The sequence below is a fragment of the Dasypus novemcinctus genome, chromosome 3, assembly GCF_030445035.2.
Source record: "Dasypus novemcinctus isolate mDasNov1 chromosome 3, mDasNov1.1.hap2, whole genome shotgun sequence".
NCBI classification, from domain to species: Eukaryota; Metazoa; Chordata; class Mammalia; order Cingulata; family Dasypodidae; genus Dasypus; species Dasypus novemcinctus.
In genome coordinates this window covers 48,581,560-48,605,609 of record NC_080675.1, presented here as the reverse complement: position 1 = coordinate 48,605,609, position 24,050 = coordinate 48,581,560, and the positions used below count along the sequence as shown (strand labels likewise).

The 24,050-nt window shown below is 41.6% G+C and overlaps 1 protein-coding gene across 7 annotated transcripts in view; it reads left to right on the top strand.

Moving 5' to 3' along the window:
- Nucleotides 1-24,050, top strand: part of SYT16 (synaptotagmin 16) — a 298,663-nt gene that overhangs the window by 101,734 nt on the left and 172,879 nt on the right. Inside the window, exon 2 of one of the 7 annotated variants that reach the window (XM_071213894.1) lies at nt 9,835-9,932. The exons of 5 other annotated variants lie outside the window; for them this stretch is intronic. Coding sequence is in view for 1 of the 2 variants with exons in the window: in XM_058293312.1 (XP_058149295.1) it covers nt 21,669-21,819 (151 nt within the window). In the remaining variant the exon portion in view is untranslated. Of the gene's footprint in view, nt 1-9,834; nt 9,933-20,833; nt 21,820-24,050 lie in introns of those variants that run through there. One more of the 7 variants, XM_058293312.1, reaches the window with a different exon arrangement.

Here is a 24,050-nt window from a genome sequence, read left to right as displayed (position 1 = left end):
CCCCCTACTCTCCCTCCCACACTTTTCCCCATTAACAACATCTTTCATATGTGTGGTACATATGTTACAATTGAACACATGTTGAGCATTACTACCAACCACGGTCTATAGTTTACATTATGTTTTATACTTTGCACCATGCAATTTTATAGGTTTTGACAAAATGTATAATGGCCTGTATCCATCATTGCAGTGTCATGCAGAACAATTCCAATATCCAAAAAATGCCCCATGTTACACCTGTTCTTCCTTCTCCCTCCCCTCAGAACCTCTGGTGACCACTGCCTTTGTGTCAATATTACATGTTCTTCCATTATTAGAATAATAATAAGTCTACTTTAGTCCATAGTTTCATTCCCCCCTTATGGGTTTTCATTCCTCAATCTTGAGGATTTGGGGATGGTGATGTCTACTCTGCTTTCTATTAAGAGTGGACTTAGATCCCACGGGGCAGATGGGTGGAACTGTCTTGCTTGCAGTTGTAGATGCTCTCTGTTTCTTTGGGACAGGCATTGTCCGTCATTATCCTTTTGTTATTTGTCCTGGGTGAATCTGATGAACTGGAGTAGGTGTTGCATCTCTGCTGAGATTTAGGGCGTCTGAACAGCCAGAAGATTTAAGTCTCTGGAACACATCTTTAATGGGTATAGAAGCGGAAAGTCTTCACTTGAGGTTTGGAGACTTCAAATTTCTTCTTGGATGGGTTTTAAGGCATATTGGTTAGTAAATTCTATGAATGTAGTTACAAAATTTTATTGATATATGCACGTTTTGTGGGAGAGGCTTCAAAGCTTTCATCAATTTCAAAGGGAGTTCTTAGCCCCAGAGATAAGAACCACTGTTTTGTGTGGTCATCCTCAATTCTGAGTCTGTGTTTTTATTTTTTAAAGTATGTGCAAAATAAAATACCAGTTCTCTTTCTTTTATATTTAGGAAAAATGGATTAATTAGACATTCTGTAACAGTTTCTCAATTGCAATTATATGACTCTTCTTGTATAAAGCAGGAGTATTTAAACTCTGTTAAAACTCAGCAACAGTGGTCCTTCATCTCCCATAAAATCAAATCTCCAGTTTTCACAGCCTAACAGCTCAACTATGCATCTGGCTTCACAGTTCTATCAGCAAAAGCACAATGATTTTTAGCTTCTGTGACCTTCCAGTTTTTAAATTCTAGGAGGTATGGTTTCATCTTAACCTGAAGTTCTGTAGAGCTAGTCCCTGAGCTAGACAGTGAAGAAATACGTGGAAATAATGTATTTTTTATTACAGATTAAGATATTCACAGGAAACTAGGCGTTTTTGTCTTCATCAGAATCCCAGCTGTGCTGTTGCATTTGGTTTTTATTGTAGATGCCATAGGCACAAATAAGAGAAACAAAGCATTTTTTATGATTAACCAAAATATTTATGGCCAGAGTCTGGATTTAGTCAGGGCAGCAAATTACATCTACTCCCTAAAGGGAATAATTACTTACAATGTGATAGCAAATGAATAATAATTTGTAACAAATTTATTTGCAAGATAATTGTACCATAAAGAGAGAACTGCTAATGTCACTGAACAGGTGGTTATGTATTTGCAATGACAAAAGGAAAAGTGAAGTATTAATTTATTAAGGCAAAAGTTTCTAATAGCTGTTGTGGTGAGTCAGTCTAGTTTCTCTACCTCCTCTTTAGCAAACATTCTTTTGGTGTTTCTTACACTCAAGGAAGCAGTTAGCTTTCCATTACTCCTTCTAGGTGGAAGCTATAGTTTTGTAGAGTTGGAATGCATATAATTAACTTCAAGGAGGATGAAAAATTGATCACCTAGTGTTAGGAGAAGAAGGGGATTTGGATGTGCTTTCTCAGGAAATACTTAGGTAGCTTCAAAGCAATTACTGAATCAACTTTCTTGAGGAAATGCCATGCCTGGTTTAATTTGCTTTGCAGTTATGAATGTTCCAGAGAGCTGGTGAGTTGGTTGTTTTGAACAATTTTCAGGTTACTTTTGGTATTCTGAGGCGGGGGGGGGGGGATAGTTTTCTTTGAAGGTAGTGTGAGAATTGTAATAGATATACATTTGTTATTTAACATATTAAGACTTTATTTCTTTTTAAATTGAGAATCTTTTGTTGCTGGAGTTTAGACTATTGTTCTGTGTCAGATAAGCTTACTTGACCGTCGTAGGAAATGGAGGACTGTTGAAGGTGGGAGCGGGACAGAGGCTGGAGGTGGTAAATGGGCCTGGGAAGGAGGGACGTGACGAAGCTGAGACCTGGAAAAGAACTGCTTGGCTTTCTCCTCCTGTCACCAGAGACAAGAGTGGACATTCAGGGGCCCTCAAAGATGTGGTGCTAGAAAACAATTTGAATAGCAATTGGCAGGAAGAAAGGAGGTAGCCAAAGTTTTGCCCTCACACACTTGTGCCGTCTTTGAAACTACTTTTGAACTTGGCACATGGCTTTGAGCTGAGTGAGCTTCCCTTTGGTGCTTCTGAATACCTAGGTAGGAGGGGCTGTATATAAGAATTAGTGATCTGTAGTCATCAAAATTCCCATGGCAACACCGTCTGGCATTTGAGGACACCTGATTCTTTTACATCTAGGGGAGAAGCCCTGTCTTCTGGGGACTTGACAGGAGCAGATGGTGGCAATTACATTTTGTTCTCATTTGCAAAGCTTTTTCCTTTGCTATAAGATGGCCTTATGTCTGTAGATATTGTCTACTCCTCTCGCTTTCAAAGGCATACTGGAGGTGGCTGGTTATTTTTTAATAACCTGGGTTAAGAACTGAGTGTTGCTTCCTTCTGAGGCTAGAGTATACATAAAGCTTATCAGGAATACGATAATGAGGGTAAGTACATAAATGTGGATAAAAGCATATCCCAAGCACCCTCTCTTGCAGGAAGAAAGGTGATTTAATAGACTTAAGCCTGACATTTCCTGTGTGCATAGTCATTAGTGACCTCCTGTGAGTGTGAGGGAAATCCACGTTGTAGCATGAACAAGAATATTGTTAAATGTCTATGAAAAATCCTCGTACTGAACATATTTTTCCTGGTTTGCCTCTTCAGCATTGGCTTATTTCGGCTCTTCTGTTCATTCTGGGGCCTGAAGGGAGAGTGGTCCAGGAAGTACGAATGCAGAAACTTCTGGCCATTCTTTATGTAGTCCGTTCTTCCAGCTATGCTCAGCAATGGCTGTGGAAACTGGCAGAGCAAGTTTCTGTGAACTTTGGGAGTCAAGCCTGCTTGCTAACCACTTTGGTTTGGTGCATAAATTAAACATTTTGGAGTCCCTAGAAGTTTGAGTAGTGAGTATGAAATGAAGAAAGAAAATCCTTAGTATTTAAAATTCCAAACAGAGAGATGGATGGGAACCAATAAAGTGTGCATGTTTTATGTTGGGGAGAATGCATATGGGGCAGGTGAGGAGGGGAGATTAAAAAGGGGAATGGGAGAGGTGAAGATGGTCAACAACCACACCAGGGAACCAAGAGTGCCTACAACTCCAAGCAGGAGAATCACATCCATCAATCCTGTGGGTCTAAGCCCCCTCTTGATATAGAGGTGGAGTGGACATCACCATCCCAGGGTTCATAGGATAGAGGAATAAAATACGTATTAGAGTGGGCTTACTTTTATTCTACTACAAAACTATTGTGACTAGTAATGGAAGAAACAATAGCATTGATGTGGAGAAAGTTGCTGAGGGCAGGGAGAGGGAAGAAGAGATGTGATGTGGGGGCATTTGTGGGACTTGGAGTTGTCCTAAATGATATCGCAGTGACAGATGCTGGACATTATATATCCTGCCATAAGCCACTGAATGGACTGGGGGAGAGTGTAAACTACAATGTAAACTATAATCCAGTGGTGCAGCAGTGCTCCAAAATGTCTTCACCAAATGGGATGAATGTGCCACATTGATGAAAGAGGTTGTTGATGTGGGAGGATGGGGGGGATAGGGTGTGGGGTATGTGGGAACCTTTTATATTTTTTAATGTAACATTTTTCATGATCTATGTATCTTCAAAAAAATACAAAAAAAAAAAAAAATTAAAAAAAGGGTGTGTGTGTGGAAGGAATATTATCCTGGGAGGCCTTGGGCAAGTCACTAAACCTTTCCATTCCTCAGCGTCCTTGTATTTAAAATGAGGTTGAATTCAGTAGGTTATCTGTTAGGAATTTTCTGCTCCCTCTACCCACACTATTCCTCTTTCTGGATTTTAAATGTTTTAGAAATGAATATTTGCATCAGCAATGCCTGGGTAAACCAAGACTGACATGATTTTATATGCAACCAATAATGCCTTTTTTTTTTTTTTTTTAAGATTTATTTATTTATTATTAAATTTCCCCCCCCTCCCCTGGTTGTCTGTTCTTGGTGTCTATTTGCTGCGTCTTGTTTCTTTGTCCGCTTCTGTTGTCGTCAGTGGCACGGGAAGTGTGGGCGGCGCCATTCCTGGGCAGGCTGCTCTCTCTTTTCACGCTGGGCGGCTCTCCTCACGGGCGCACTCCTTGCGCATGGGGCTCCCCCACGCGGGGGACACCCCTGCGTGGCACGGCACTCCTTGCGCGCATCAGCGCTGCACATGGCCAGCTCCACACGGGTCAAGGAGGCCCGGGGTTTGAACCGCGGACCTCCCATATGGTAGACGGACGCCCTAACCACTGGGCCAAAGTCCGTTTCCCAATAATGCCTTTTTATTCTTTTGACTACGGTCCCTGAATTTACAGTGAAGTCTGGTCTGAAATATCCTAGGTTTATGTACTGCATTGCTAGAGGATTTGTGTCTCTGGAGAAATATGTGCAGTGTGAAGTTTGGATAGACTTGGGTTCAGGTGTTCTTAACCTTTTTGTTTCATGGACCCCTTTGCCAGTCAAGTGAAAACCATGGACCCCTTACTAAGTCCACACTAGCCTGTGTATTATTTAATAAATATGTCACACCCACACCAAAGATCCCCACAAGAATAATGTCTTTTTTGAGTTTCAGTACAAGCTCATGGACCCTGGTTAAGAACCCCTGCTTTGAGTGATCAAATGGGTTTTCTTATTTTTCACCATGTGTGTTTCTACAAAAAGATAGTGACTTAGAAAAGTTCTCAAAATCAGTTTCAAGGGTGATTTAATAGCTTTTTGTAGTTTAAATATGATTTTTAAAAAATTTATTTATTTTAAAGAAACTTTACACAAATGCTACGTAAAAAATATAGAGGATTCTCATATACCCCACTCCACCCTCCCATACTTTCCCACATTACCAACATCCTTCATTAATATGGTACATTTGTTGCAATTGATGAATACATATAGAAGCATTGCCATTAACTGTGGATTATAGTTTGCACTATAGTTTATACTCTGTCCTGCGCAATTCTGTAAGTTATGACAGAATTTATAACGGCCTGTATCTATCATTGCAACATCGTGGAGGACAATTCCCATGTCCTAAAAATGCCCACGTATTATACCTGTTTTTCCCTCTCTCTCCTCTCAGAGCCTCCAGTGGCTACTGCCTCCACATCAATGATAAAAGTTCTTCCATTGCTAGAACAACAAGTCTATAGTAAAATAATATTAATAGTAAGTCTACTTTGAACCATTGTTCATTCCCCAATCTTGAGGATTTTGGGATGTTGATGACCATTCTGCCTCTAACTGAGAGGGGGCTTAGATCCATTGGGGCTGATGGATGGAACGCTCTTGCTTACAGTTGCAGACTCTCTCTGTCCCTTGGGATGGGTGTTGTCCATCATCATCACCAGTTGTTCTGGGCGAGTCCAATGAACTGAAGAGTAGGTATTGTAACTCTGCTGAGATTCAGGGCCCAGTTGGCACATGGATGGACCAAAGATTTAAGTCTCTTTGATATACACCTATCAAGTATAGTACTAACTAAGTTCCAACAGAAGGAGGAGAAGAGCCATGTATAGGGAAACTACAACTGAATCCAACTGTGCCACACTGGAAAGCATAAGTTCCAAGGTAAGGCCCACTGGCAGGGCACCAAAATCCTGAACTGCCTGCCCAGCCTCTGGTTTCTGGATGTCTCTAGAGCTCCCAGGAGCCCCACTATTTGAAGCAATATTTACTGTGGCAGTCAAAGAGATCCTGCTGAGATGTGCAAAAGTGTAACCTCCGGAATGACTTCTTGACTCACTTTGAAATCTCTTAGCCATAAGAACTCATTTGTATTTATCATTTCCCCCTTATGGTCTAATTGCATAGCTAGTTGGTGCTTGGTAGTAATCCCTTGGTGCCAGGGAGTCTCATCCCTGGGAGTCATGTCCCATACTGGGGGAAAGGTAATATATTTATATGCTGACTTTGACTTAGAGGCCACATTTGAGCAATAATGAGGCCTTCAGGAGGTAACTCTTAGGCAACATATAATACTAAGCTGAGTTTCAATTTTAAAAGAAAAATCTCATAAATACAATCATCAATATCAAGGACTTGGTACAATGATCCATCCTCCTTCATTTGGTACTGCCCTTGGGATTTTTGCTATCCCATTAGAGAATGTAGCAGAGCTCCCCAGGATGGGAATTTGATATTCTTTTGGTTATTGTGTGGATCTCTTCCCACTGTGACAATGCCCCATGTACACTTGAACACATTCATATGCCTTAAAGGCTTGCTCCAGATGAATGCCCTCCTATGCCTCCTCCATAACTGACACCCTGCACCAGTGTTCCTCCCCTGGCAAAGTTGTGACCCTTCTGTGATCCAAAACCTTTTCAAAGATGAAGCCAAGAAAATAACCAAATAAAAATAAGAAAACAAAATAATGATCATTTAAAAAATAATGTATAAAGTACAAAAAGATTAAAAAAATAAGAAAAAAATTATATATGCATACCAATGTTCATAGCAGCATTAGTCATCATTGCCGAAAGTTGGAATCAACCCAAATGTCCATCAACAGATGAATAGATAAGCAAACCATGGTATATATATATACAATGGAATATTACTCAGCTGTAAGAAGGAATGCAGTATTAACACACTGGATAACACTGATGAATCTTGAAGACTTCATGTTGAGTGAAGTAAGCAAGGCACTGACGGATACATATTACATGACCTCACTGATAGGAATTAAGCAAATTGAGCAGATTCATAGAGCTAGAATCTGGATGATAGGTTTACAGGAGACAGAGTAGAGGGTTGGGAACCAGTGCCCATATGGGCAAAATCCTTAATAAGGTGGAAGGGTGTGGTTGTGCAGTGGATGGGCATGACAGTGGTACAGCAATTCTATTGGGTTGGGCAGTGCTGGTCTTTGAAGGGGGTAGGGTGAGGAGATTGGATTGGACTATCTGTGGAACTGGGGGGAGAGCTAGGGGAAGGAGCAGGTGCATTCTGGGGATTTGTAGGTCTGTGGCTAAAACTACAATGTTGGGAATGTCCGTTTGGCAAATATTCTAGGGGAGGATTACTGTGTAGGGTGTTGGATGTTTGTGGGGGGGGGCGCATACAGAACAGGGTGCACCTGGGGCACCAAAGCCAGGAATTGAGCCCCGGACCATATATGTGGGAAGCCAGTGCTCAACCACTGAGCCACATCAGTTCCCCTGAGTTGGTTTTCTCATTTGTTTGCTTGTTTTTTTTTTTTGTTTTTTTTTTTTAAGAGCTACCAGGAGCTGAACCTGGGACCTTCCATGTGGGAAGTGGGTTCTCAACTGCTTGAGCTATATCTGATCCCTTTTGTATCTTATATATATTCATTTCTGAGACAGGAATAGGACATATTCAAAATGTATTTTCTCTCACTTTTTAAAAATTGTTTTAAATTATATGATAACATTTTATTAATTTAATTTTATATTTAAAGATTTATTTTTATTTATTTCTCCCTCTTTCCCCACCCTGCTTCCCCCTGCCCCCCATTGTCTGCTCCCTATGTCCATTCGCTGTGTGTTCTTCTGTATCTGCTTGCATTCTCCACAGCACCAGGAAACTGTGTCTCTTTTTGGTTGCATCGTCTTGCTGCATCACCTCTCCTTGTGTGCAGTGCCACTCCTGGGCAGGCTGTGCTTTTCCCCCGCAGGGCAGTTCTCCTTGCAGAGTGCACTCCTTGATTGTGGTACACCGCTATGCAGGGACACCCCTGTGTGGCTGGGCACTCCTTGTGCATGGGCCAGCTTATCACACAGATAAGGAGGCCGTGGGTATTGAATCGTGGACCCTCCCATATGGTAGGCAGACCCTTTATCAGTTGAGCCACATCTGCTTCCCACATTTTAATTTTATAAACCAAAGTCACTTGTTATTTTGATGCATGGCTTTTCGTTTATTTATAAATCTATGCCTATACTTTTTAAAAAAGGACAATATTTTATACAATAACTTAAAAGCTTACTTTTAAGTTACTGTATAAAATAACTTGTTCCTACAACACTTTTAATGGCTGCACAGATTCTATTGTGTGCCTATACTAAAATTTATTGAACATCTTTCCCATGTTATTGAACTTTAGATTATTTCCGATTTTTCCCTGTTATGATCAGTGCTGAAATGACTACCTTTATAGTATCTTTGTGTATATCTATGATTAGTTTATGATTAGTTCATTAGAATAACCCCATTAAGTATAATATAGCTGGATCAAGGGTTCTGAAATTTTTACGGTGTTTAATATGTATCACAAAATTTCCCTCTAGGCAAATTGTACCAATTTGTACTCCCACCTGCAGTGTCCTTTCACTCAGTTGACCTGCTTGCTCTTGCCCTATTTTATATATATGGGACGACTGGAGAGCATGACATCAGAGATGACAAGAAGCTAATTTTATGTTGAAAGTGGACATGACCACAACCAGTTGAACATGGGCTGGGCACTGTGACTAGTAACCAGCACACCTAGCTCCTTTGTGCTTAAGACATCCTCTTATTATCCGTCTGGGGATAGATCCCATTCCTACCCAGCAGAGTCTGTGGGTTGGCCTCCCCCTCCCACCCTACCAAATGCCAAGAACCTAGGGTGGAAGCTTAGGCCCTTCCAGTTTTTATAGGTTACTGATCTCTGGCAGGAGTCCGTAAAGGAGACTTGGTGTGGGGCACATAGGTAGATCCTCCCCTCTCTCCCATGCATGCTCCTGCTCCATCTCTGTGCCAGCTCTTCGTCTACTCATGGGGTTGGTTACCCATGACCCATGTATATAGGTGCTGCACATTATATAGTGTAAAAGCTTCCTTGTGTGGTGGAGAATGACTTCTTTAGTGGACCATCCCAACACCCAACATTGCACTTTCTGCTCCCTTGATAGTAACATAGCAAAAACCTACTGTACAGACTTCCAAGTCTAGGGCAAATTTTTTTTTTTAAGATTTATTTATTTATTTAATTCCAGCCCCCCCCCCCCCCCCCCCCCGTTGTCTGCTCTCTGTGTCTATTTGCTGCGTCTTGTTTCTTTGTCTGCTTCTGTTGTCAGTGGCACGGGAAGTGTGGGCGGCACCATTCCTGGGCAGGCTGCACTTTCTTTCGCGCTGGGCGGCTCTCCTTATGGGTGCACTCCTTTTGCGTGGTGCTCCCCTACGCGGGGGACACCCCTGTGTGGCACGGCACTCCTTGCACGCATCAGCACTGCACATGGGCCAGCTCCACACGGGTCAAGGAGGCCCTGGGTTTGAACCGTGGACCTCCCATGTGGTAGACGGACGCCCTAACCACTGGGCCAAGTCCGTTTCCCCGCAATTTTTTTTTTTGAGGTACCAGAATTGGGGATTGAATCTGGGATCTCATATGTGGGAAGCCAGTGCTCAACTACTGAGCCACATCAGCTCCCCTGAGATGGTTTTTTCACTTGTTTACTCATTGCTTGTTGTTGTTTTTTTTTTAGGAGGCACTGGGGACGAACCCGGGACCTCCCATGTGGGAAGTAGCCACTCAACCACTTGAGCCACATCCCCTCTCCAAATCCAGGACAATTTTGATATGGTTTGTACCTAACCTTGGTTGGGACAGTTTTAAGAATCACTGATTTGGCATATGCAGAAGTATTAGTAAAATGCCAAGTTTATTAGTTACAATTGTGTTTTTGGTGGAACAATTTTCACCCTGTGAGTTTGGGAGAACCAGGCTAGTTGCTGTGGCAACACAAAAGCTTTCAGGCACTTGTTTGTTATATTCCTTTGTTGGTTTATGGAGTGGTGTGTGGAGCCTTTTGAAAGAAGATGTGCTGCTTCGTGTTTGACAGTCACTGTGCTCCTGTCAGAGATGAGAGCAGGGAGCAGGAGAAGGGACAGTCACAAAGCTCTTTTTCCATTGTTTGGTTTCAGAAAGGTTCTGAATCTGGAGTAAGAGGAATAACTGAAATAACAAAAGAAAATTAGTGAAAATTGGAACAATCAAACCTGACCTTTTTGTCCTTTTTTCCCAGCTTCTACCTCTCCTCACTCCCAGATGTGGGATGTAGGACCATATCGTATAGTTATTTTATTTTGAAAGTCCAAGAGGATAAGACCTGTTCTAGCCAATCCATGGACTCTGAAACCAAAGAGGTGTTGGGAAGAACAAAACAAAACAAGTTGGGTCTTTATAGAGTGGAAGGTCCTGCCATTTCCTCTGATTGCCTTTGTCTTTGATGGGAAGGTACACTCATAGTTTGGTCCTTCCCCAGCTAAAACAGCTGGTCGTGAGCAGCGACCAGTGCAGGGACCTCAGACTCGGGGGCCTTGTGCATTTTCAACACTGGCAGGCTCAGTGTGGACGTGAGGTTTATGTTATCAGACACATTTGAGGATTTATTTATTTATTTATTTATTTATTTATTTATTTTTTAATTAAAATTATTTATTTTTACGAATTACATTCAAAAAATACGAGGTCCCAATCAACCCCACCGCCCCCACCCCCACTCCCCCCACAGCAACACTCTCTCCCATCATCGTGAGACATCCATTGCACCCAGTAAGTACATCTCTGAACATCACTGCACCCTGTAGTCAATGGTCCACATCATAGCCCACACTCTCCCCCGTTCCATCCAGTGGGCCCTGGGGGGGTCTACAATGTCCTGTAATTGTCCGTGAAGCACCACCCAGGACAACTCCACGTCCCGAAAACGCCTCCACATCTCATCTCTTCCTCCCATTCCCCAAACCCAGCAGCCACCATGGCTACCCTTCCCACACCCATTCCACATTTTCTCTGTGGACATTGGATTGGTTGTGTCCATTGCACATTTATGTCAAGTGGGGGCTTAGATTCCACATGGATACTGGATGCACTCCTCCTGCTTTCAGTTGTAGACACTCTAGGCTCCATGGTGTGGTGGTTGACCTTCTTCAACTCCATGTTAGCTGAGTGGGGTCAGTCCAATAAATCAAAGTGTAGGAACTGAAGTCTGTTGAGGCTCTGGGCCTGGATGTCTTATTATCAGTCCAGAGATTCAAATCCCCTGAATATGTCTTAAACCCCAGCACCAACTACAATTCCAATAAAGTAGAATGCAAGTCTTGTGGGAAGAGATCCCCTCCGAGTTCAATTCCATCATGTAGAAACACCAGCTCCAAAGAAGGGCCATCTGCCATGGCAGTGAACCCCATCTGCCATGACCATAGAACCCGTGGGTCTCTTTATCCCTCAGAAGAACCAATACCTGGGGTTGTATCTACTTTATCTGTCTCTTAGACTCTGCTCAGTTGTGCATAAGGGCATTCCTTCTGACAACCTTCAGACTCTTTTTTAGAGACTCATAGCCTTATAATCTCATTTCTCCTTTCCATTTCCCCCTTATATTAGGTCAAACAGCATTTTGAAGTCATGTTATTATATGTAGACAGGGATATTCTGCTGATCCGTATTGAACCTTTAATTCAAGGTCATTTTCTAGTTGCATCTTCAGCTGGTATGTGGTAGTGATCCCTCGGTGCCAGGGAGGCTCATCCCCGGGTGTCATGTCCCACGTTGGGGGGAATGCACTGCATCTACATGCTGAGTTTGGCTGTGAGAGTGGCCACATTTGAGTAACATGAAGGCTGTCAGGAGGAAACTCCCAGGCACAGTGCTACTCTAGGCCTTGTTCTTATTGCAGATATATAGGCTCAAAAGCATAGCCATTAGTATCAGGAACCCACTGTTGGGCCCTCCTTCCTTCCTGGTTCTTGCCGTTGCCCCTGGCGGACTGCCGCTGCTCCCCAGGGTCCATGACTGTGACCCCCCGGCCAGGCGCCCAGTACCTGCCCCAGCTGTTGTTTTTAATTGTTTCCACTATGAGTATATCTAGACATTACTATATACCCTGGGCATATGCCCTGTATAACTCCCTGTCAGCCCTATATATCCTGTCAATAACATCCTATATCAGTATTCCTCTGCTGCCATTGTTGAACCACTCTGTGATTCAAAACTTCCTGTAAAGTGAATCCCAACATAATGTCAGCTTCACAAGAGTCTTAGATCACCGAAATTCATATATACAATATACAGTACTTCCCCAGATCCACCATAAAACCTTTTCCCTTCCATAGTGATAATCTTTTAGCTTATTCATATCATATTTCCTGATACTGATGTACAGATTCCGGGACAATAGCTTTCAAACAAGGTGACATCTGTGCTTACTATGTGGTCCATACTTTAGATTGTACAGTTTTCTAAATTTTTTAGTTATCCTATGTTTTGCCTTATGGTTTACATTATTAGTCTGTTGTCCCCTATATGTTTCTGGTGTAATATTACATGTTTTATATTCATCCTCGTGTACTCTCACAGAACTCCTCTCTTGCCCCCATATTCACCTTGGTTCCTTCCATTCCACATCCATTTTCCCCCTCCCCTTGAGGCCCACAATGCCAGCCAATCTCTATTTCCCAAGAAGCCATGTCCAGAGATCCTTGCAGCAGTATTCAGGGCCTGACTTTCTCAACTGCCCTAATGCCCTGGGAGCCATCCTTTCTCACGAGAGATACAGTTCTCTCTATTTGATGGCATTAGTCCTCCCCAGGGTGTGGGTCCACCCCAACTCTCACTTCTTGGGTCTCTTCCCAATGGTACAACCCACCTTGGCAAAATGAGCCTTCAGCTATTCCCCCGGAGTCTGTCCTGCATCAGACCATACCCCCTGAGCATCCTAACCAGATGTCCCTCCTACTTATACTTTGATACGATTTTCTCAACTTTTTGTTCTCAACGGACACCTGACACTCTCCCATGTTTGTATGTTGCCCCTCCCTCCCCCGAATTTTTGGACAATATTACCCCTCTTCCCATCCCCAGCCCCCCTCAAACCCACAAAGCCCCACCCAAAGGCAACCCCTTGCCCCCATTTTGTCCCTTCTTTTTGCTCATACTTACCGCCAGCTCATCACAGATTCCACCCCTGCAGACGTTAACTCACATCCTTCCTCCACCCCTCGCTTTCCTGTAAGCCTCTTTTCCAGACTCTAGCTCTCTGAGGCAGTTTGCTTATTTCATATCATTGAGGTCATGTAGTATTTGTCCTTCAATGCCTGGGTTGCTTCACTCAACATAAGATTCTCAAGATTCATCCATGTTATCACGTGTGATTGTAGTGTATTTGTTCTTACAGCCGAGTAGTATTCCATTGTATGTATATACCACATTTTATTGATCCACTCGTCTGTTGATGGGCATTTGGATTGATTCCAACTTTTGGCGATAGTGAACAATGCTGCTATGAACATTGGTGTACATATATCGGTTTGTGTCCTTGTTTTCAGTTCTGATGGGTATACACCCAGCAGTGGTATTGCTGGGTCATATGGCAAATCTATGGTTAGGCTTTTGAGAAGCCGCCAAACTGTCCTCCAGAATGGTTGGATCCTTCTGCATTCCCACCAGCAGTGGATGAGTGTTCCCCTTTCTTCACATCCTCTCCAGCATTTGTATTCTTCTGTTTTTTTCATAGCTGCCAATCTTATGGGAGTAAGATGGTATCTCATTGTTGTTTTGATTTGCATTTCCCTGATAGCTAGAGATTTGGAGCATTTTTTCATGTGCTTTTTAGCCATTTGTATTTCTTTTTTGGAGAAGTGTCTGTTTAAATCTTTTTCCCATTTTTTAAATGGGTTATTTATCTTTTTGTTTTCAAGATATATGAGTTCTTTATATATGCAAGATATAAGTCTCTTATCAGATATATGGTTGCCAAATATTTTCTCCCATTGTGTGGGTTCCCTTTTTACTCTCTTGACAAACTCCTTTGAGGTGCAGAAGGCTTTAATTTTGAGGAAGTCCCATTTATCTATTTGTTCTTTTGCTGCTCGTGCTTTTGGTGTGATATTCATGAAGCCATTTTCTATTACAAGGTCCTGTAGATGTTTCCCTACACTGCTTTCCAAGATCTTTATGGTCTTGGCTCTTATATTTAGGTCTTTGATCCATCTTGAGTTGATCTTTGTATAAGGTGTGAGATGGTAATCCTCTTTCATTCTTCTACATATGGCTATCCAGTTCTCCAGGCACCATTTGTTGAATAGGCCATTCTCTCTCAGTTGCGAGGGTTTGATGGCTTTATCGAATATTATATGGCTATATACATGAGGTTCTATATCTGAACTTTCAATTCGATTCCATTGGTCTGTGTGTCTCTCCTTATGCCAATACCATGCTATTTTCACTACTGTAGCTTTGTAGTATGTTTTGAAGTCAGGAAATGTGATTCCTCCTATACATTTGAGGATTTAGTAGATGGCCAAGAGCTTGAACATTTGAAAAATAACATTTTCTATTTAAAGAAAAAAATAAATGTCTGTAGTGAAATAATTAGAAAATATGAAAAAGGAAGAAAAGAAAAGGCGAGACAATGAAAAATCACCCGTTTTCTGCTACCCAATCTTCCAAATTAATATTGTGGTACACATTTTATATGTGTGCATGTGCAAACATACACACAGACACATCAATGTATACCTAGTATACTTACGTGTACTCCCAGATACTTATGTTGTACATGTATTGTTATGGTATTGTGTTCCCCCAAAAGACATGTCCAAGTTCTAACTTTGAGTCTGGTGAATGTGCATTTATTTGAAAATAGGGTCTCTGAAGATGTGATTAGTTGAGTCCCTACTGAATTAGAGTGGGCCCTAATCCAATACGATCGGTGTCTTTATAAAAAGTGAAGAATTTGGACATGCAACAGAAAGATTGAGAGAAGATGCTTTTCATGAGAAGATGGGGCAGAAGTTGGAGTTGTGCTGCTATAAGCCAAGGAACGCCAAGGATTACTGGACCCCCAGCAGCCTGAGAGAGGCATGGAGCAGGTTCTTCCTAGAGACCTCAGAGGGCATGCCCCTTCTGACACCTTGGTTCAGACCTTCAGACTCCAGAACTGTGAGGCAAGAAATTTCTGTTGTCTTAAGCCACCAGGTTCATATTGCTTTGTTACTGCAGCCCTAGGAAACTAACACATGCATATGTGTTGTTATTGCTTTTATAGAAATATAGGAGTTTGCTCCACCTACTTTTCCTGCATTAATTTTCATTCATGAGAGTTTCCATTCCTATAACTTTTTTTTCCCTATCTGGTTGCATCATTGTCTTTTCCATGTGTTGCTTTGCAGTGTCTCTCCCCCACACAGCTCGGGGGTGGGCCTTTGCCTCTACACCTCTCCTAGCAGGTCTGAGACGCCTTTTTTTCTTTTTTTACCATAAGGTCCTGGGATGGAACTCGGATCCTGCATATGATAAATGGAAGCTCAATTGCTTGAGCCACAACAGCTTCCCCATGCCTATAGCTTAATTGGTTTACTAGGTTTTTTTTTGTTTTTTTTTTTTTAACGAGGATACACTATGATTTGATTTACTCCATCTTTCAATGTTTGGCATTTAGGCTGTTTCTGATTTAATCTTTCTATAAATAATTCTGTGTTGAAAATTCTCATGCATTTACATCACTGATTACTTTGAAAAGATAGCATTGTACAGTGGTTGCCAAAAATGCTGCCTTCAACAAGTTGCCTAACCTCTCTGAACCACAGTTTCTTTGAAAAATGGAGATGATAATAATATCCACCTTACAGGATTATTTTAAATATTAAATTAGTGAATGTCTGTGCTTAGAAAAGCACTTAGAAAATTAGCAAGTATCCATGAAATGTTAGTCATCTAAACTTCCTTTTATTTTAACTGGTGAACCTATCTAAGAAAAACTCTCAGATGACTGAAAATGTAGAATGCTTTGTGAACCTTTAAATTCTAAAGCTGCTGTGTTAGCTCCAGGATTGAGGCATGATTATGTAAAGGAAACTTCAGGAGGAAACCATATAGTTTAGGACCATACTGGAGGGTAAAAATGTGCTGTAGGATGCATTAAATCATATTATACCTAATGCCAAGGAGATGACCAAATTATTTTTACTGCATTGAGATTTTATTGTGATGACCCTAATCTACCTGATGCAGTGAGCAGAGAGCTCCATTCTTCTGTTTCTGCTCCTAACTAGCTCGTGGAACCTCAGGCAAATCCTCATTTTCCTTACTTGTAACATGAAAAAATTGTTCTAGTTGAACAATGAGGCCCCTTTCAGATCTAAAACTCAATGATTTGAAGCTCTCTCTGATCTGTTTTATTCATTTGTGGTAACCTAAAGTGAAAACAGCATGGACTTTTAAAATATATCCCACAGTTTGAAACTCTGTGTCCTGGGCAAATTGCTGCAATTTTATTGTATAGAATTTAGTACCATTTAGTTAGAGTACTTTTCTTGCTTAGTGCCTGTTCCTTCTTTGTTTCTAATTTCACTTGGGGGGGGCACCTCTCCCCCATTGCAGGTGGTTTGGGGTTCCTGTCGATTCTGCAGTCCTGCCCCTCCAGCCAAGGGATTGACACAACTCTTTATCAGAGGAATTCAAGACCCAGCAGTGGTTGGGGCTGATTCATGCTGATGGTGGTACCATTAATTCCTGCCCTCCAGAATGTCCAGATATTGTTCTGGCCTTTTCTGTGTCTTACTTATTTGCCTTTCTTTCTATTCTGGCTGCTTTGAGTATCTTTTCATCAAATTCTAATTTCACTTGTTAGCCAGAGTTGGATTCTGTCACTTGCAATGAAAGAACCCTAACCTTCAGTGCTTCTGCTGGCCTACTCCTGGTTCTCCAGCCATCCAGGGCTTTGTGATCATGGACAGGTCACTCCATCTCTCTGAGCCTAGGTGAACTGATCTATTTCAATAAAGGAAATAAAACCAATCTAGCAAGGTTGTTAGGGGGTAAAATTGACCATGTGACAGTGTAAGCAGAGAGCCAGCATATGGTAAGTATGTGTTAACGCTGGTTTCCACCTCGTGTTTCATTGGGAAAAGTGCTTAGCATTCAAATTTAGGACCTTTGTCTGGATGCATCACCTGTAGTTCCTAAATCATCAGACTTAGAAGGCTTCTGATAAGCATTGTCGTTACTTTGTTCTTGATGTTACTTTGCATTGTGGTGGGCACAAAGTAGGTGCTTACTAAATGCAAATGTTTTTGAATGACTTTTTAAAGTGATTAAACAAGAACATGGGAAAAATGAACATTTGTTATATGGATTTTTAGTAATAAATTTTTCATAATCATTATTTTAATAAACTAAGCAAAAAGTGCAAATAGTTTTGAAATATTTTAGCTAAGAGAAATTTTTATTTAATTGTATTGCTCTAATGGAATTTGAGTTGTATAGGAAACTTCTTTAGAAAAAACCTCTAGGATTTGAGAGAAGTTTACATATTATTATATGAATCACAATTTGCTTTAGAGCTTATCTAAATCCCATCTGTTTGATTGGAAAAGGGAACTCAGAATGAATCCATCTAATTTTCATTTTTTCCTTGGAGAAAATCATGATTGAAAGCCAGAGTGGGGATATGTGCTGTCTTTTTGATGGTTTCTAAAAGAAATTTTAGAGTTTCCATAGTGATGCATGAGCACTCATCACTTTCTGCCATGATTTCCCAGCAAAGAGAATATGGGTAACTATGGTTTAGTGTAAATGAAAAAGTTCTTAATAAATTATTCTCAATTGGTCCTGACTTTTGGGACAGGGGTAAGGTGGAACATTGTACTATTAACCGAGGGTGACTGACACCCATGTCCACAAGGCAGATAATTTGTTTACTAATCATCTGGTGGTGATTTCAAAGAAATAGCCCCTTATTCTGACCAAGCATATGACAGGGGATAGGTCCTGCAGTATTGTCTCAGATTTCCTAAAGAGTTAGCATTTTAGGAAATGCTGATGTTGCTGCATCTTCTTCATCATCTGCCTTTTCCCTTTCTTCCTCCCTCTCACTTTTTCTCTTTTTTTACCTCACTCTCCTTTGCCCCCTTCTTGGCTCCCGGTCCCTCCTCCATCTCCTTCTCTACTTCTGTATCTGCTTTTCCAGCAGTACTCTTTTGAATGTCTATGTCCACTGTTCTGAAGGTGGACAGTAGCACAGCATGCTGAGTAATTCTCCTGGGGAGTGGGGCTCCTGCCAGGGCACCATCACCCCTTGGCTGCTGGGCCTGGCATGTTCCCTTCCTTGCAACAATTCAGTCTGTTTTTAAGCTTTTTAAGAATAGCAGAATTTATATCTCACAATACAAGGTATACCTGTACATCCCTGTTTTGTTATATCTGAACAAATTGTTCTTTTTGGTGAATTTGGAGGCACTAAAAATGCATATTCAGCAGCTGTCCTTCATGGCAAACGTAGACTTGTCTTACAGACAAAAAATCTAGCAAAAATGACCATGCCAGGAACACTGCTATCAACCACCTAGTGGCTGGCCTTTTCTGAGTCTAGCTCAGTGGTCGGCTGAGACTGGGATTTCCCATTGGGTGATGATGTCATTATAATTCCATTTGTAAGAACTTCAACATTTGTTTGTTTGAAACTGACTTTGCTTTGAAACAATTTTCCATCGTGCTTTAAAAAATTGGTTATCACTCGTAATTGCGGACGCAAGGGATTTTGTAAGTTCCAGAAAAGTCAAAGTGATCATTTGCCTTAGGAGAAGACCAACTTTCTTACCTTGCCAATTGTGAAGGGAAGTCCCTTGAAAATAGAAGAGCCAAGAGACTTACATAACTTTTAGATTTTCTTTAACAGTTGCTGACTCAATAGAAATCTGTATTAAACACCAGATTTCCCAGGTATGATGTGGCTTTTTGGTTTGTTGAGTCAGAGACCTGGAGGAAGAAGAAAGAATAGGACCTTCTCCCTGCTGTGGCACTAGGAAACCCCAGGGAGTCACATGTTTCTGGTCTGTCTTAGAATCATCCATCCATTCATCCATCCAACATATACTGATGAAAACCATTTGCACAGATAGTAAGGGGTTAAACATGAGCCTGAATGACCTGCTTTCAAGAAGCTTATAGTGTAGTGCGCATTCCCCACTCTTTCATCTGATGCCTGTACTGCACCCTTTACTCACCCCTCCCTCCCTACAGTGTTTCAGGGACACTTAAGGAGAGGAGATCTCACAATCTGGACTATATGTTAAATTGAAGTTCTCAATTTTCTAAAGATAAAGGGACTTTTGAGAATTGAGATGCTCAAAAAGAACAGGGATAGCTGTAGGCTGTCTTTTAACACCCTTTACTTCCTGGTGTTTATTGAATGACATTTTACCTAGAACACTAAGGTAGACACCATGTGAGACTGAGGGTGAGGCAGTGTACAAAGAATATTAGACTTATCTTACCTTCAAGGTCTTCACAACATAGAAAACCTTTAGCCCAGCTTGCCAGGTAGTAAAGGCTTACCAAGTAAGTGGTGTGGAAATGCTATATAGTTTCAGAGTTGGTTGGAGAAGAATTCATATAAGAGGGGACTTGGAGTGGCATGAGTAGGAAGGTATTCTTGGGGAGGGAGTTGGACTAGAAGACCAAAGACCTAGAAATGGGTAATGGTCACTCTATCAAGGGGCAGTGAGTGGAGCATGCTAACTTGCTTGAACTAGATGGTTCCCTAGAAGTAGGAGTATAGTGAAATAAGCTTGGGAAGGTTGCTTGTGATTGGACCACATGTAACCTTAAGTGAAAGCCAAAGGAATTTGAGCTTTATCTTGTAGTCACTTAGAAACCATTAACACCAGTTGAGGGGGGCGACATGGTAAAAATAGTGTTTGGTGAAGATGAATTTGGTGAAGTGCTAAGAAGAATGAATATAGAGGGCAGAGGGACCTTAGAAGTGGGAGATTATCTAAAGGTTTTTTGTGGTAGTTCATAAAGGATGTAAAAAGAACATGAACTGAGGGGTTGGGGTGCTAGGAGACTTTACTGCAGAAGCCTGGGGGTGACTAATCATTTTCTCTTCTCATGCCCTCTGGAACAGGGATTCTTAACCTTTTTTGTTCCACGGGCTCCTTTGCCAGTTGTGTGAAAACCACAGACCCCTTACTAAGTCCACAATATATGTGTATTATTTAATAAATATATAACACCCACACCAACACGTCCCCACAAGAATTTTTTTTTTTGAATTTCAATTCAAGCTCATGGACCCCTGAAGCCTTTTACCCTGCCCTCTAAGCACTGATTGTCTGTTTTAGGGTCAGGGAACATGCATGTTAATTCAGTGAGACAGCTAATAATTCTCTTCTTTATACCTGCAGTTCAATGCGAGGCACCCCAGGAGGAAGTGAAGGAGCAGAAGGATGGAGCCTGAGCATCTCCCTCCCTTGCCGCTTGTCCCAGGCTTTGGCTTTCTGCACCTCAGTCCTATCTTTTGAGGCAAAGCAGATATCCCAAAGAAAAAGTTCCCTGAGCCAGCTTCCAGTCATTCTTTTCTAGGAGAATTTAGGCTGATGTCATCTGGGGGCTTTTCAACTTCCAGTCTTAGGATTAGCAGCCTTTCTCTTTTTCTACTTCTTTGCCAAATGCTAAATTTCTTGCCATATTTATTGCAGTCATCTGTTATGTGCACGATGAATTTTATGATGATGGGAGGGACTCTCTGAAGATGAACAGAATATACAGACTAAACGGATATATTGTTAGAATGGCATACATTTCCATTATTGTCCTCATTACAAGGTTAGCAAAGGTTTTTGATTTCTCTAACTTTGACCTTTAAGGTGGCATGCTTTCCCCTTTAAAATTTTTTTCTATTTCCATTTGCTGGCTTAGGCTGAGACCTAAGGTCCTCATGTCCTTGTTTCAAAATTTTTGTTCTGCTCTCTGAACTTCAGGTTAAAACTGCCCTCTTTAGTCACCTGAACCCCTGCTGACAGTGTCTATTGCATTTTAGCCTCACACACACAAAACAAACCACCTGGAATGAGGTAGGTAGCATAGTGTTTAAAACTGGGGACCGTGGAACAGATTGCCAGGGTCAAATCTTGGTTCTGACACTTACTTCTGTATAACTTTGGACAAATCAGTTTTCTCTCACCTGTTAAGTGGTTATGAGACTAGTACTGACTTCATAGGACTGGTGTGGGATTTAAATGAGAGTAAAGTTCCTGGAACATAGTAAATGCCATGTAAGCGTTAAATCTAATTATTATTATTCTACTTGCTTTTGTTCTGAGTAGCTTCCCTGGAGATTCAAATCTTGTTTGGTTCCTTCTCAGCCCTCTCCCCTCTGCATCACGTTCATGGGGGTGGGCAGGTTTCTCTGGAGTTCTCCTTAGAGCAGCTGTCCACAGATCACATAAAAGGTTGACAAGGCCTGTGTGTTTTGCTTGCCTTGGGGGTAGTTCTGAGTTAGAAAAGTCACAGGTTGTCTCAGTTCAAACCTTTATGCTTCCGTTCAGACCAAAGCCTGGAGAATGTTCTCTAAACAGCTATCCTGGACCTTTGCAGGTTCCACAGAAAGGACGGGCTACCCGGGTCTCAGCAGAGTCTGGGACATTTGTCCCTTTTCCATGCAGAAAACTGCTTTTTTTTTTGAGTAAGTAGCCCTTCTTGCTATCTTATTCGGGGTCCTAGAGGACAAACACATCCCTGTGGGTGTTGAAGGTCAAGCTCCCTGCTGCTCTGCAGTTGGACAGACTTCTGCACCTTTACAGTTTTATTATGCAAACAACAGCATCTTCTTCCAGTACCTTGGGCTAGCCACTGCCTGGGACCTCACTGGTCATTAACTAACCCCCTAGGGATCCCTGGTGAGATTCTCCATCACTACGGGACCTGCCCCAGATCCACAGCTCCACCACCAAGCACCAACTCATAGGTAAATCAGTGGTAATTGAAATCTATGCCAGCATCCTTATTCTTCTGGCTGTTCTTTGCCTTAGGTAGGGTTGCAGCTTATTTTTATTTTTAAACTTTGAAATCTGCATTCTCAAAACCCTCCACTTCTCTGACATCTGGGATTCTTCTAGCAATTCTCATGGTAACTCTGTGAAACATTCTCGATACTTCTTCTTGTCTCCATCATGGTCCTTCCTGTCCTACATGAGGCAGAGCCTCCTGCTTGGCACCTCTTCGCTATATCCTCCCTTCCTTAGCCTAGTTTCAAAGTCTGTTCTTTTATCCCCTTATCCAGCCAGCTGGAATCTCCCTCTCTTTTTCCCTAACTGAATGACTTATTTTAACCCTCCCTGCTGGTCCCTGTCCATCCCTCAGACAGATGAACCCCATTACCACAACTGCAAATTTGTGCCTTTCCCTACAGCATGTTCTCAATGCTACTGCCTCAATGAAGCATAAGGGCAGGTGCTCAAGGACTTAAAGACCAGGTCAATAAGCATTTCAGAAAGTATCAGAGCCTTATGAAATTCAACCAAGGGCAAAAGAGTTTCCTCAGTCAAACTACTTTGCTTTCCAATATTGTTTAAAAAAAAAACTGGTGGAATACACTACCCTCTTGTAATTTGGTAAGATGTCTTATATAAATTACAAGTTCTGGATATTGTTTTTTTTTTTAATTGTAGAGCCATTAATAAGATAAAGGGTTGCTTAGAGATGAAGATAATAAGGTGTTTTAAAATCAAGTTGTTGAAATGATTCTTGCTGAGTCACTGAACCTCCTTTAAACTTTTTCTTATAATAATTGTTCCTTTTTTTTTTTTTTTAAGATTTATTATATTTATTTCTCTCCCCTTCCCCCCGCCACCCTGGTTGTCTGTTCTCTGTGTCTATTTGCTGCGAATTCTTTGTCTGCTTCTGTTGTCGTCAGCGGCACGGGAATCTGTATTTCTTTTTGTTGCGTCGTCTTGTTGTGTCAGCTCTCCATGTGTGGGGCACCATTCCTGGGCAGGCTGCACTTTCTTTCGCGCTGGGCGGCTTTCCTTATGGGCGCACTCCTTGCGTGTGGGGCTCCCCTATGCAGGGACACCCCTGCGTGGCAGGGCACTCCTTTCACGCATCAGCACTGCGCATGGGCCAGCTCCACATGAATCAAGGAGGCCTGGGGTTTGAACCACGGACCTCCCATGTGGTAGACGGACGCCCTAACCACTGGGCGAAGTCTGCCGCCAATAATAATTGATCCTTATAGTTTCTTCTTTAAGTCTTGTTTTTGTGGGGTGAATTTTACCCTTACGAGGCATCACTTGAAAAGTTAGGAATCAAGTCACAGTCATGAGTAAGTACTCAGGAAATAGTTGGATTACTGAAGGAATAATCTGATTGACTTTCCAAGCTAGAGAACAAGCTCTATTTGTTCTTTACTCTTTACAATGGGGACTTAATAGTGCTATCAAAATGGAACTCCACTAGGTTTAAATAATGAAACTTAAGTTGGGAGAGATGTTAGGTAAACTGAGAAATATATTTCTTATTCTGTTTTTTCACTCACAGTGGGATTCTGAAACAGAATCTCTGCAGGAGTTTAGATGGTTACTATTCTATCAAGGATATGTTCTGAATATTTTTGGTTTTGAATGGATATTTTAGTGAGTGCTTTCCTAAACTCAGGATGGGAGTTGAGAGGAGAAATATAGGAGGAAAGATTGTTTCAAAATATTTGCATTCATTCTGAAAAGTTTTGGTTTGATTTGCTTTTTTGCTTTTTTTTTTTTTTTTAGGATATTGTGACATTGTGGCCTATTGTGGCCCTCAAGTTTTTTTTTTCCTTAGGTACTTGCATAATTTAGTAGTTTCTCCACCTTAGGTCTTTAGCAAATATATATTGATTAGAGAACAGAAAATTCTCAGATATTGTGTTTGTTTGATGAG